We start from the raw sequence: 15199 nt of genomic DNA on the forward strand, positions 1-15199 counted from the left end.
TGCAAAAAAGAAATGACATTAATGAACCTGGCAAGAAAATGTTCATAAGATGAAAAAAAAATGTGATAAACCGCCAGCTCACGTTCTATAGCGGGAAGGTTTATACTCCTGTCTAGTCTAAGGGATGGCCGGTGCAGGTCTACGAACTGAAAACGGGAAACCAGAGTTTCCGTCCCGTCGGAAACTAGACCAGACTTTTCAGACTGTTTACTGTAATTTTTCCAAGTATTTATTACCGGTGTTTAATTTTCATATTTTACAACCCTCAGATGTAATATTTGTATTTGCGAGACTTGATGCATTGAAGGAGGAAACTGTAGATAAAATAGATGAAAGAGAGACAGTGAGAGCGACGGATGCGGAGATGGCTAGCTACATGGATTTCAAAGGAGACACAAAGTTAATCCAACCATCATCTATAGCATAATATCAGGGAGAGAGAGAGAGAGATCTTTGTGAAAAACAACTCACCCCCAAACAGGTAAGAAAAATTTTGCTCCGTTTTGAGAGATATATTCTTAGTTTTAAATATCGGAGTGTCTATATATATATAGTTGTACATCTGTAATGTCATATAGCGCCACTAAAGGTTCTTGAAACTTTTGATTTTCCCCCTGTTTTTTTTCTATCTCTCTCCATTGTTTAAAATTAAGAATGTTCGCCAAGAATGAAAGCCGAGGCGAGGATGCTTTGTCTTTCGCGAAGTTAATGTAATTTTTATACTTCATCGTTAATGTCATAATTTTATTCAATTTGGTAGACAATGAAGCGAATCTAGTCTTGCATGTAACACGTGAGACTACTTTGAACACAATATTCACCTTTCGTAGTTGATTATATCGTGGACTTGGCTAGCTAACCAGATGGGCCCAAGGCCTCCGATCTCCGGGGAATGGGAGTGGGGGGGGGGGGCGTTGGAATGAAATCTGAGATGAATCATAGACACATGTAGTATATGATTCTTTGAATCCTTGTTGCTTTTTATAATAATTTCAGATATTTCGATATTAATAAGAACAAGATCTTAACCATGTATGCAACATACGGCACGCACAATATATAAACACACATTAACTATACACATGTGGATCATACTGTAAGCACAACGCAAACGTCGGTCAATCAATGAATCAATCAAAAATCATTCAATCAATCAATCAATCGTACATGATACAAACAACCAATCATAATTCGTTCAATCAGCCAACCAATCGATAGACCAATAAATAAATTGGTCCAACAAATATCAATTGATCAGTTACACTCAGTCAATCAATCAATGAATTGGATATTATGTACCCATCAGGAATTCCCCTCTTTGCCATCAGTTTTATAAACTATACCAAATCTGATTGATCAATCACTCATTGATTTAACGATCAATCGTTCAATCAGCCAATCGATCGACCAATCATGATTTTCTATCCATATACTCGCCTCTTAGCCATCAGTTAGGCCTATGTAAACTTTTTTTGCTTTTAAAAACCTTTAAAAACTAAGTCCTTCTGGAAGGTTTCACGTGGTTTGCTATTTCCAAACGGTTGTACTATAGTGCATGCATTCATGTATATCTGATTTGCCAAATTAGGCTAACATAAAGTTTGGTAAAACAAAGGGGTTGACCACAACTTGAGCAATTTAATCTTTTTTATATATTATCTTAATTAAAATTGGATAATTTTGGTCATATTGTTTGCCAAACGTAGGAAAAAAAGGATACTTTAACGGGAGAAGATGTAACGACCCGACCCAGAAAGCCTATCCGCTATACAAGATAGTTTAAACATAAAATATGAGGTGAACGACTCCCAAAGTATCCGTTTACGCCCCAATAAATTGTTTGACGAACCAATCTTGAAAATAATCTTCCGACAAAGAAAAAAAAAGATCAGTGAATTTAAAGCGGTGTATTCTTTTGGATAGTTTCGAATGCTGTACATCTGCCGAGTTCAATTTGAACTGCATATGATCACGTTGATTGAAAATTAAATCGCAGCGGACGTAATTAATAACCAAGATATGAAATAATGTTATCAAAATAAAAAAAGCTGAAAATAACATATGAATAAATTAATAGATTAAGCTTTATGCGCAAAGTCGTTGGTTAAGAATATATTGACGTATTTTTCAGACAGTTTGACATATATCGTGTATCCAATGTAATATGACGTTTCATGTATGTACTGACTGGTGTATTGTGCATACATTGTGAAATTTGCCAGAGGCGCCGAATACGCTGCTAGCTTACGACCATATGCTATACCTCTATCCATCTCCTCCCATCGACCAAGCCGCGCCGTTTTTGCACGCACAACCCCAAAACAGAAACTTATATATCTTACGTCTTCTCTGGAAGTGTTCTCAGATATTTTCTGGACCTAGGGCGGGTGGAGGGGATTACTGGGTTGGGGCCCACGATAGGCGCTTGTCTCACTAGCGTAGTATGTAATCCGGAACTATGTAGGTATTCCTATGTACATAGACACTATATATTTGGTCGGAGCATGGGTAAACATACCAGGATGAGCCAATGAATTGCTTTAACAAGCTCTCATACAGCAAAATATATATATTTCATTGAATAAAAAGCAAGCGAGCCGGAAAAGGCAACTTCGAAAGAAGACGAATAAGACTAAGAATAACGCTGACCTTTCAAAGCGTCATAGCAGGGCCATTTAATGTGAAATAAAACCCGCATCTTTCACTTAATTAATCTAAAACTATTAAGAAGGGGAGAGTATCCTCGGATGGTAGGGTGTCATCATTTTCATTATTTATTTATTTACATATAAATTATTGTTTTTGCGAGAAAAAGAAAGATCTCATGTTTACACATAACGTGAGAACTTCCTTCGCTATTTTTACAATTTTTTTCACCATCATTCGCTATAGATTTTTCTTTATATTGATGGGTACCCGGTACTTCGGTATGAATTAGTTCGTCTGTATTATAGTTTTCGAAGTATTTACTGTCACTTTCAAGACAAAGTTGGTTGACGAGAAATTCTGCCAACTTTATATTTCATATTGTTACAATGTCTTGCTGCTTAATGCAATTTGAGAATGCCCCATCCAAGAACTAAGTATATATGAATGGATATGGTGGAAATAAAATCTGTTTTGATTAATTGTAGTAATAAAAACTCAGAAACTGGAGAGCAAACCTCGTACAATTTCAGGTTGAATGCATGCATGGACATCTACAGAAAAAATATTGATAATAAACCAGAGGAGGCAATCAACCATCAGCCTTTCGAAAACTTTTAAATCGACCGAAAGATTAACCAGCTGTTAAGTTAAGTTAAGTTGAAGGTTTACAGTCTTGTATGAGGCTAATGCCTCCTCACACGACTTTACAACTTAACCCCTGGTCATTGGTAACTTGTCACACCCACACACCAAAGTGTGCACAATTCAATCAATCTCTCCTGGGGCACCACAGTGCACCACAACCACGTGTCCCCCGGGGGGACTTCCCATAGGGTGCAGCCACAAACCGGCGCACGCAACTATATTTACAAGTTACCTCGCAGGTCCCCATTTATACACCTGGGTGAAGAGAGGCAATGGAGATAAAGCGCCTTGCCCAAGAACACAACGTAATGATCTGGTCAGGGCTCGAACCTGTAATCCTTAGATCACAAGTCCACTGCCTTAACCACTTGACCACAACGCCCTCCTGTTAACAGGTATAAAGGTTTTCCATGGGGAAGTGCACCGTTGCAATCGGGCACAACAATATGCATCAACATACCTCTTCGTAAGACATGACTTGAAGAAATTCAGAAATATGAATCCACGTTCGTTTTACTGTGTCGTTGGGAAGTTACGTTGCAGCAATCATAACAAACCTCCCTAAAAATAACAAGCATGCATGATAAAAAAAAACATTAAAAAAGAATGTAGTCGAAAAATGGTGCAAAATAGAAGGTCATATTAAACATTTAAAAAATCATAAATTTAGTTGTTAAAGTGTCATGGGTATATAATATATCTTTCTTCACACATTCTTTCGCCTGTATAGTGAATCTTCCAGTTTACCCGTGCCCCTTGTATCTCTTCACGGGCGCAGGTAATTTTGTTCCTGTAGATATGTGTAAATTTACAGGGTGACAAGTCGGGGACATATGGGACCCGCGCACTACCACCTACCCACCCACCTCCCCTCAAGATTCGCTAAAACTAAAAAACTAAAAAGCGATCGTTTGCATAAATTAGACGTGCCTCTTTTGGTTATACGCAGTACCATTTTTGTTTTCATTTTGTGATTAAAAATAAACACTTTATGGCATTGAGAAAGTATTGTCTTGAAAAATCAAAAATGAAATAAAACATGTTATGCTGTCGAAAAAATTAAGAAACGTCTATGTTATCAAATAAAAAAGTGTCATTTTGTTGAAAAAAATACTCAGTTACTATATTATAGATATACCCTGTTATCTGTGACGTCATAAACATTTCGTTGGTACCGTAAAAGGCCTGTCAATTATGCACAATTACTCTAGTGATATACCTTTTTTTCCATAAATTAAAAAACAAAGACATGGCTTGATCAGGGCCACCGATATGCCAGAGGGAGGAGGGGAAGTTGGTGGGGAGCTACCTCAACATTTCCACAGAAATAATAGTATATGTAGTAATGTCATACAAAACTTAACTCTTACTTTTCATTACTTAGCATTTTCATCTAGGGAAACTATCTATCGATGGTATTTTAATGCTGAGTATGGTGAAGCTAAGGAAAAGGGATATGCCATCATCCCTTAACAGTCATCGTCCCGCCCACTCGCCTACCCTCCAACACCGTAAAATTCTGTATCGAACACGCTCAAATTTGGGCAAACCAAAGAACGCACCTTAAAGGGTGTGAAGACTCGCGCACAAAGAAACGTCTCATGTCGGTAATCTGACCTAGTTTCGAATGAGGTGTAACGGAAGTGTTAGACACCACCATCGATCCCAGAAAGTACACACACAGCTTGCTACCGTCGGTAATTAGACACTAGTGTACAGTCAATACATACAGCTACGGTCAATACCCACAACACAGTGTACATAGCAGCGATGGACATCTCAGGTCTAGATAAAATATAACAAGGTATCACGTTTCATTATACTGTCTGCATTTTGTAGCGACAAGAAGAAAACTTCACTTGCAAGCAACGGAAAGTTAACTTTTTCAGAGTGCGGCACGCGGTTTGGGGCGAGTCTTCAATGCCTTAAGCATACTTCACGTCGAGGTGAGTATAAAAATTATGACCCCCCCCCCCCCAAATGAAAAGATTCACCCCATAATAATCATCACCCCTATCCGGACCCTATCACTGCTTATGGTCAAAGGGCACAACAAGTTAACAGTATGGTGAATTCGAAGGCGCGTGCTGTGTCAGTGAGTGTGTCTGGCCATACCTTTAGGTTCCCGGTTCCGAATCCCAGACGGAACAAGATCGTTTTGACGTAATCAAAATGCGATATAGGTCAGTGTTTTGCTGAGGGGAATCTTCCGGGGATTTTGGTATGTCTGGTTTTCGAATTAGCAAATGGCGATTGAGTTTCCTTTCGATTCTTCAGCATCTGGAGAAAGTGGTCAGATTCTCGGGTACACCCGCGTTCGTAGGAGTGGGACGTTAAGTGGTGTGGTCCCATAAGCAGGAATGGGTGCGATAATTGTATACGCCTATAGTAACTCTTTGAGCACTCATCGCAAAGAGAAGGCTTGATATAAGCAGGTGTTCATCCACGATGAACACAGGGTTAAAGGGTTCCAAAATAGCTTCTTTTGGCTTCCTATATAGCCATGGGAACTATTGAAAACTTCAACTTCAAAGTTATCAGAGTTTTTCTTCGATAAATCTTAACACCTGCAGGAAGTCACATTAGGGCGTCGGAACATTTCGTGAGAGAATTTACATTTTGAGGTTGTATTCTGGGCTGCAGGGTTGTATAAGTTGGTCACTGTGACCAAACAATGACGTATGTATTCACAGGACACCTCTCAAATTAACTATAATAAGGCACCTATGGAGGTGACAGGTGACAGCTGTCTCTAACAGGAGGGTGGGGGGGGGGTTGTTAAGTGGTAAAGCCCAGGGCAGTGGTCAACTGTAGGAGGCATGGGAAATTGTGGGGCTAAAAATAATTGTGCATTCTCATTTTCATAATTTACTTGAAGGAAAATTAAGACGCTGTTTAAAAGCTACATTTACTGATGTGAGAATCAAACCGTACCCAATCAGACCCGGCACCAGAAATCCATTAATTTTGTTTCGTCGGGGTGTGGGGGTGGTGGTGGAGTAGGGGTGTTAACATAGTTGTTCTTTAATGTCAATCCTGGATTCTTTGAGAATTTATTGTTTGGTGTAAGGGTCTTATAGATGCAAAATGATGATATCGTTTCAATAATTTTAACTACATTTGTTAAGTATAAGTTTAACTAGTGCAAGTGTGGTATAACATGTAAGCCATGTAGACGTCTCATAACTTCTGGTTCTCTTCCCCCTCCCACACACCCCTCCCTTTCCCAAATAACATCGAATTCACACACTATGGGGACTTAAATGAAGCCCCCCCCCCCCACTTCCAAAAATACAAAAAGGAAAAGTGGAGAAAGTGATACGCGCCAGCGACGTCAAAATGACGAAAGTGAATCATGAGTCGCAACCATTCTCACCCAGGAAATGGCTAATATACTAACAAGATGTTTCTCAGACAGATTCCCAGAGACAACATCATCTGTGCTACCTTTTCATAAATCCAAACGCATCATTTGACGCTGATTTCGTCTGAACGCAGCTGCATGTGCTTGAATCAATTACTCCAATTACATAACCATACTGCACTACCTATAGGGATGAAATTCACATAACGCTGCCTTTTAAGTTCCTTTTGATACATTTTGTCGATGCTATATTTTATCCCATAATACTTTTTAGCCTCTAGTTTGGCTGATGAAGTTTTAATTCAAAATAATGAAGTAAAAATTTGATTCCTTTTTGGTTTTCCGAAAGGGAAAACGATGAAGTAAATTTTTGCCGACCTTGCAAAGTTGTGAGGAGGACCGCGGGTTGCCAAGCCGGTAATGATTATAAACGCGGATCGCAAAGTCGGCAACATACAGAAAGTCTGTACTCAAAGCCAAGACTTTGTTACCTCAATGAAAGTGTGAGCGCAATACATACGTTCTGTATCTACAAAATATGACTGGTTCACCCGGGCCATAACTATATGTAAATCATATAATGTATATATTCAATATCAAAATTTATGAAACTTGGCCCCAACTGTGCTAGATATTCAAATATGGTTAACTTTGGTCAAAATTCTTAAACTGTTTTCATTACAACCTTCGAGGAAATTTTCCTCCCTGGGATATTCAGTCATCTTGTGTGTCCCTTAAACAAGTCTGAGAACAATTTAGAGTGTAAAGACCTCCAGGAACTTACTTTTTGGAAACTTCTAGCAATTATAGCTTGCTATAACTTGGGCCCTATACAGACTACCTTTAAGCAGTGTAACTATCTAATACAAACGTATCGTGTACGTTACAGATATAGCTACAGCTTATATACTGATACGCATTACAGATATAATACCACGTGGCCAGGGAGTTTTAATGCCTACTTTCTCTCGCTATTATCATGATGTATAATATTTCAGTCATTAGGATAATCGTCCCAGCATGTATAGGCATAGTGTTAAGGTGATCCTAACCACAGTCAGGAATCGTCGAAAGTATATGACGATGGGCTTACGTTTGAGCAACCGCTGCAGCATCTCCGCTGAGAACTTATATATTCTAAGAGGAAACAGACTAGACACATTAATCTCTTCTCATTCTCAGACAACCATTTCAACTTGATAAGATACGTTATCTCAATGCGATTCGTAATACAGCGAGGAATATTATCATATCCTCTATTTCTAAATTCAGCCAGCTACCCAGTCCGCCCGTCCGTCCGTTCGTTCCCCCCCCCCGGCCGTTCGTCCATCTCAGGGGGATAGGAAGCTTCCAAAAATGGGGGGGGGGGGCACAACATCAGAGGGGTACTTTCTCATTCCACAACCACCACTCGTTATGCTTTAAACCGATACACACCGGCCATATCACTTAAATATATATGATGTGTTAGTATGCTATCTATCTTATTTATTGAGATCGTTTATTGTTAACCATGCTATAAATAGATATGAGATGCCATTTTAAACAGCATGTACAGACTAAAAATAAATAATTAAAAAAAAAAAAATTAAATTAACAAAGGCCTAAGATATTCAAAAGACAGTTCTTCATCAAAGGGGCACATTTTATTTGCCAGTAGGGCACATTTGCTATTTGGAAAAAAGTGGGGGCACGTTCCCCCAGTGCCCCCCCCCCGGCTCATACCCCTGGTCCATCTAACCATCCACTGACTCAGCACTATATATATAGCTCATTCGTCCACTCGTTGCAAGTTCTGAACATCTTACACATCTCTAACTATACCGAGCCAGGCTGCGACCGTTTACGTACAAGCTTCAATATAGATTGGATGAAAAGTGCAAACATCCGCTCAGGTTGAATTCTTTAATGTGTAATACTTCACCTAGAAAAGTTCTTTTCATCCCAACGGGCAAATACCACTGTGTAAACCCTACTCAGACATATACAAATAAGACATGTTTATTCAGTGTTAGGTTATAAGTCAAGGCTCCTTTATATGATGGCAAATGTTCTCGAATAGGCCTAAGTCACTCCCTGTGTGCTATCATAAAATATTATTCCGCTGATTTTTAAAGGAAGTATGTGCGCTGCGCTGTATATAGAACCTATAGTTACACTCCTCTTCTGCTCAATCAGAGTATTTGTGTAATGTTCAGGTCTGATCCGGGGAAAAACCCGACAGCCCGAGGCCCGGGTGAATGAGGGGGGGGGGAGACCGGGGGCCGGGGAGGGGGGTTGCGAAATTTGGAGGGCCCGGGGAATTTTGGAACCCGTAATTGTGTAGTCTCGTTCCCCACGAGATACTTTACGAAACATGAAGAGTGGAAAAGGCCTGATGACTTAATCATCCGAGGGGCCCGAGCTGGCTGTCGAACCGCTCTGGGTAATATTCGATAATTATGCAAATCCCTAAAGTATGTTCCATATTCGAAAACTGGACGAGTTAGGCTACATTGTAAGTAGCCTCAATTTATATTTTTTGTAGTGTTTGCCGGTTAGGAGTTGATTTTGCTCAATAATAAAATATGTTATCATTCAGTAAAACTTCAACCGAGCGTTCATGCACCTTTCATCCTCTTCCATCCGCCCGAGGCTAGGTGTGTCACACAAAATCAACTAAAAAGTTGCTTTTCAAGTATGCAAACCCTGGTACATCTACATGAGAAGAGGAACAACACTATTTATACTAAAAACAATTGTTGAAACAATGCACGATGGTCTATTGTGTACTGTTTGTATATCCCAAAGCCGATCCTTGGTTACGTCATAATCAGAGATGTACACATTAAGGGCGGAGTACAAATCAAGCATTTAGCGATTGATAAGGCACTGTTAAATCCCTTTGCATGGATAGATCAATTGAATGCATACTTTACACAAATGAGTGTTCTTTGTTGAAAGGACGACAGTGTAAACTCGCGCGCCACTGTCAGTTCCACTACAGTTTCATCATTACGTTGTAAAGTGCGGTAGAACAGTTTCAAATATATTTTTGGCCTCTCTCTTTTGCCCTGATGGCAAACAGGCGGCATAAAGGCTACATCGTTTAAATAAAACTGAATAATAACGCCATCTATAGTTTTGGATTTGATTTGAGTATATATGTACTTTCTGTGATTGACTGCATAATCGGTTTAATCCACGACAACGGCCATCATCATACAGCGCTTAGTAGTCTATACAATCAGCCAATAGGAAGCCGTCAGACGACACTTTATTTTTTAGACATTGAAGAAATGTTTCCGCAGATGCAAGTTGACGACCGGGTTCCAACTTGTTCTCATTGACAGGAAAGAAAAGAAATAGGAAAGACAAAGACCAGACACAAAAGGAAAAGAAAGGAGAAACCGAGATAGAAAGGAAATAAATGTGTACAATGTGTACACCAGAAGGACCAAGTTCATACAATACGTAAAGTGATAATAGAAACTCACGCTATTCATAGGCTATATATATTTATATATATGTAGCTACGGTGAAGTTTCTTAGAATAAACATTCGTTGAATACAAACGTTGTTGTTAACTTTTGGACACTAGCCACAAGAATCAAATTTGTCGTCATCAGTTTCAAGCATTCCTCGACTCGTCTAGTGCAAAAGCAAAAGCTTTTTTTCCGCTCAAGGATTTAAGCCACGTTATAGCAGACCAATGTAATACCATCATAAATATAAACTCCACGGACTTCTGTATTCTGATTTTTCTTTCATCGAAGCGACAAAGGTTGATAATGCGATTGGAGTGAAAACTATATACCAAAGTGCAAAAGGAAGTTCAGTCCGCATACAGAACAATTAAAGCTGTTTTGACTGAACTATTGCAATCGCATGCATCATGTCACGCATGACGATTTGTGGAAGATTCAATGTATTTACTGAAAAAAGATAATAATTCATATCAGGAAAAGACGGCTGAAAAGAAAATAATTGTGAAGGTGACAAATGACAGAGGCCTGTATAGGGTGGACTATTGCAAAAAATAAAAAAGAACGCGAACGCTGTAACAAGGTTTACGTACAAACATTTGTACACCAGTGAAGAACCTCACTCATTTGGCGACAAAATGGCAGACCAAGAAGAAAACGCTGAAAATCTCGGTTTGAGATGTTTGCTCAATTGGGTAAGAAAATCTTTCCCTTTATCGTAAAAACCTCTAATAATATAGTTATTTGTGTATTCCGTCTATACGGAGAGCGTTGAACACGAATAATTGGTAGTGTCGTTTGTTGACCATTGTCAAAGCTTATATTGATCTTTTGAAGTTTCGATATACACAGAGGAGGATATCTATAGCGAGTAGACGCTATATCACTGATTTTCCTTGCCAAGAGATTGGGGTGGGGGGGGGGGGCGGGGTAGTGGTGGTGATAGGGGATATGAGGAGATACCTCACAGAACCCCCACTTCTGCCCATAATCGGAATTAACTTTATTGAATGAATGGCATCCAATGGGTATATATCAGGTTATACAGAAAATCTATAAATATCGGTATATATATATATATATATATATATATATATATATATATATATATATATATATGTATATATATATATATATGTATATATATATATATATATATATATATATATATATATATATGTATATATATATATATATATATATATATATATATATATATATATATATATATATATATATAAATTGCACAATCGTTTCAATCTACTTCGCAATTGATGTATACAGTACTCAGGTAAGAATATTGCCGAAACTCTTAACGTTCTCGTTGCCAAGTCCTATTTTCTTCTTCTGTGGACTGGAATTTGGACTCGGTCCGTGTTTATGAGTCCATTAAACAAATATACAGTAAACACTCAACATTTACCAACTAACTTGTGGCTGTCAAGTCCTAGCGGCAATCATCAAAAAGGGCTTTTAAATACCATCAGCATATTGCCTTCAAATATGCTAGAAATTCCAATAATGGCCACCGTATATGCATAATTTTTGTACAGTGTAAATGTAGTTATACGCGCGCACACTTCGGTAATTCGGGAATCACAGCCTATCTTAGGGAAAACTACTTTTGAAAACTCCTAGCAACTTTTACCATGCTAAAATTTGCCATGTTACTCCATTCACAATCACACAGCATCCCTACAGCCGTACGGAGATAGAAGGGGGTACAAAAAGAGAGATAAAAATCGTTTGTTAGTCAAGGTCTTGGCCTTCAGAGATAATGCTTGAGTGAATTTTACCGCTATTATTCTCTGGACGTTTGTTTCATAACTCGATGTCATGCATATTAACTAACTATAATTGTTCCATCTGTGTGTGTCCATATAGCAAAGTGTGTTACGTCACTGCAGCGTGAATATTGAATAAAGTTGGCCACCATCGAAGGTCATAGATCAAACTTCACTTCATGGATGAGAGAAATTGGGGGCGACTATTAAGTTTGTTTTGACGCTTTTGATTGCATGCATTTTTCATATCATCGGCCGAAAAATAACATGTTTCAGCACTAGTATAGTACAACCAGGGCAAAATATACCATGTATGATAATTAACGCAAATATCATGTGTCTACAGCCTACAGTATAGGGCCAGACAAATTTGCAGGAAGAAACGAGCCAAGGGACAGAATCAGTCTCACTATACCTAAATTGAGCAATGAATGGTAGATCTATATAGGCAGATAAAGTGTTCAAGTGTAATTGGCAGTAACGGTCCACATACTCAATTCATGCAAGATGGTGGGTTCGATTTGATTCACGCGGGTCGGACTGAAATCTTTCGCGAGCCGAATTCCGGCCCGCGGACCGACAATTGAGACCCGCCCCCCCCCTCACCTACATACAACTCGACATTTCCTTTATCGTGTGTGTCACCACCATGCACGTCTTCATTGCTATCAGGGGCGGATTAGCTTTCCGTCCTTACTGGCTCGGAATCGTTGCAGTTCAAAGCAGTGGCGTCGCCTGACATTTCAATCTTGGGGGAGGGCGATATATTTATGAACGCCGTCCTGGGGGAGGTGTCCCCCCCCCCCCTTGAGGAAATTTATGATTAATTAAGGGTCCTTAGATGCAATCTGGTGCTATATTTTGCAACTTGAAGTAACTTTATTTTCAGGAATTGTTCGGGCTTATATAGTCTTTCCGATATTTATGATTTTAATTTAGGCAGATAAAGTTTGTTTGAATATTTTTTTAACACTGCAAATCGCATCTGGGGATGGGGAACTGGGGGGCACGCTTTTAGGAGGGCACGTACATGCCCCCCCCCCCCAGGCCACGCGGCCCCTTGGCGTCGCCACTGGTTCAAGGCGCCGCCAGTTGATTATGATTATTTATATGATAGTAGTATGATAGTATGATTTTTTTTTTTATTGCAAAGACATTTGTAGGAACGGAACTAGCTTCTACTTTCTATGAAATGTTAATAATGTTTAACTGCTTTTAGTTTTCTGTAAGTTGGGACTGGGTTAAACGGAATTTGTCAGAAGTTCATCTGATGCATGGTGTCGAAGTATTAAATTGTTCAATATGAATTGATGGTTATAACCTATAGCGCGAAATGAAACACATCTTTCGCGATCATGACGAATGAATGTATAAAAATTCGGGGTATGCCTATGCTGTTTAATTAATGACAGTCTTTTACTGCACATGATTCTACAGACAGTCTATACTCTATACTGTAGAACATTGTAATTATAGTTCCAATCCATAATTTCTTCACCAAAACAAACAACGGTCATAAAGGTCATAGGTCATATAGAACTTACCATTGAAACTACAATTAGTAATAGCATTCAACTATGCTATTGAAGATTGTCCAAGAGTTTCGTAACTCGTTAGTATGTAGAAGTTCAAACTCTTCTACAACGACTCAAGGTTACCGCATAGCGTTAACAAGAAACTTAAGTTACCCGACCACACGTACATAGGATCGTCTGCACCCAATCAGTTGTCTGCTGTATAGGTACGTTACAACTTACAACGTCGCCTAATTGACAACCTAGCCTAGGTCCTACAGGTGTAATCATTAGAAAACGTTGCCTAAATCCTAAGCTCTGTGTTTGTAAGTTTTCGCATTTTGAAGTTGATAATCACATAAGTTAGATCTAATAACCAAGCATGTACGGATACCAAGTGAATTTTTTCCTGATCAACTGGAAAGCACCTTGTGTACGGACGTGAGCTAAGAAAGTCTGTTGGGACTTAAATCAATTTATTGAAAGAGGTAAGTTGATTATTATTTCAGAGAACCATGAAATTCATGAAACTGCTAGTGTAGAATTGGTTGAGTTGCCTAACCATTGTATAGCTAAGACTGGCAAGTACTTCCCCTGCCAAAGAGGGTGTGGAGTCAAGGGCTTAATTGCTTCTGACCCTTTGTGGGACCCTAGCAAAATCGGAGTTAAATAGACGTATAATACTAACGAAAGACAAATTTACTATACAAATAGATGGGGTCGAGGGAAAAGAGGGGGGTGGGGGTTATGAGGGGTGGGATGCAGTGGGGTGGGAGATTTCTCCCTTTAAGCTTATCAATGGGCAGCAAATTTCCCAAAAGGAGGAAGATAGGCACATAGCACAGAACAAATAAGATTGCTTTAATTTTCACGTTGCCATTTTAATGAACAAGGTCCCATTGATTCTGTGCCCTGTCTTTCTTTGGCATCAGTGGCAGGAATACAGGGAGCACTTATGCCCCCACTTTTCCCAGGCCTTGAGTTGGCTTTTTTAATTAACCGATTACTTTTGGTAATTTCGAATGACCCATATACAGTAGCCTATATATATTGTTTTTCTCATAATTTGTCCATATGCATCAGCGATACATTACTGTAGAAACCTTGGGCTTTGAAAGTACAGTAGAAAGTCAATTCTTTGCAACCCTTGGTTACGGAATAGTGTTTCACTGGTACATTTTAAGAAAAGTCACCCAGGAAAGATCCTGGGCATGAAAAACCTTACAACAGACCGACTGATCCGCTCTCAAGCCCAGTCCCCTTGCATGAGAATGTGACTGTGTGATCAGCGTCGGGTGTGTATCACCATTCCTCAAGAAGGACTTTGCAAGTAGAAAGTCAATTTTTTGGATCCCTTGGTTACGGTATAGTGTTTGACTGGTATAGTGTTTGACTGGTATAGTGAACTACACAACTACACAGGGTAAAGTGCAAATCAAAGTGTTTACACGTGTCCTTGAAGACCCTGACATGGAGGGTTCTTTGTATGCTATGTCTTCACAAATTTAGAATTTCAAAGCTCTTGTTGGCTTTGAATAAATTTGTTGGTGGATTAACTCTAGCTGATATCCAAAAACCTAAATTCATGAGATTATTCTCAAAAGCCACTTGTTAACATTCCATTGGAATTTTCATTGATTTGTTAGGATATTAGCAGTTTGTCTCAGAGATGCCAACTCTGAGAATAAGGACAAACAAGTAGAATCACGAGTGGAGAAAGGAACCAAATTAAAGGGATACATGTATGTTCAAATTTAAGATAGATATAAACTCAAACAT

At 39.0% G+C, this 15199-nt stretch overlaps 1 protein-coding gene across 4 annotated transcripts in view; it reads left to right on the plus strand.

The window, feature by feature from the left end:
- The first annotated feature begins 457 nt into the window (after nt 1-457).
- LOC139974753 (alpha-(1,3)-fucosyltransferase 7-like) overlaps nt 458-15199 on the plus strand; it is a 56166-nt gene continuing 41424 nt past the window's right edge. The window contains exon 1 of one of the 4 annotated variants that reach the window (XM_071982148.1): nt 458-481. Coding sequence is in view for 1 of the 4 variants with exons in the window: in XM_071982145.1 (XP_071838246.1) it covers nt 10761-10817 (57 nt within the window). In the remaining 3 variants the exon portion in view is untranslated. Of the gene's footprint in view, nt 482-9645; nt 10818-13434; nt 13909-15199 lie in introns of those variants that run through there. The other 3 variants (XM_071982145.1, XM_071982146.1, XM_071982149.1) reach the window with 3 other exon arrangements.

The sequence above is a fragment of the Apostichopus japonicus genome, chromosome 10, assembly GCF_037975245.1.
Source record: "Apostichopus japonicus isolate 1M-3 chromosome 10, ASM3797524v1, whole genome shotgun sequence".
In the NCBI taxonomy this organism is placed as follows: Eukaryota; Metazoa; Echinodermata; class Holothuroidea; order Aspidochirotida; family Stichopodidae; genus Apostichopus; species Apostichopus japonicus.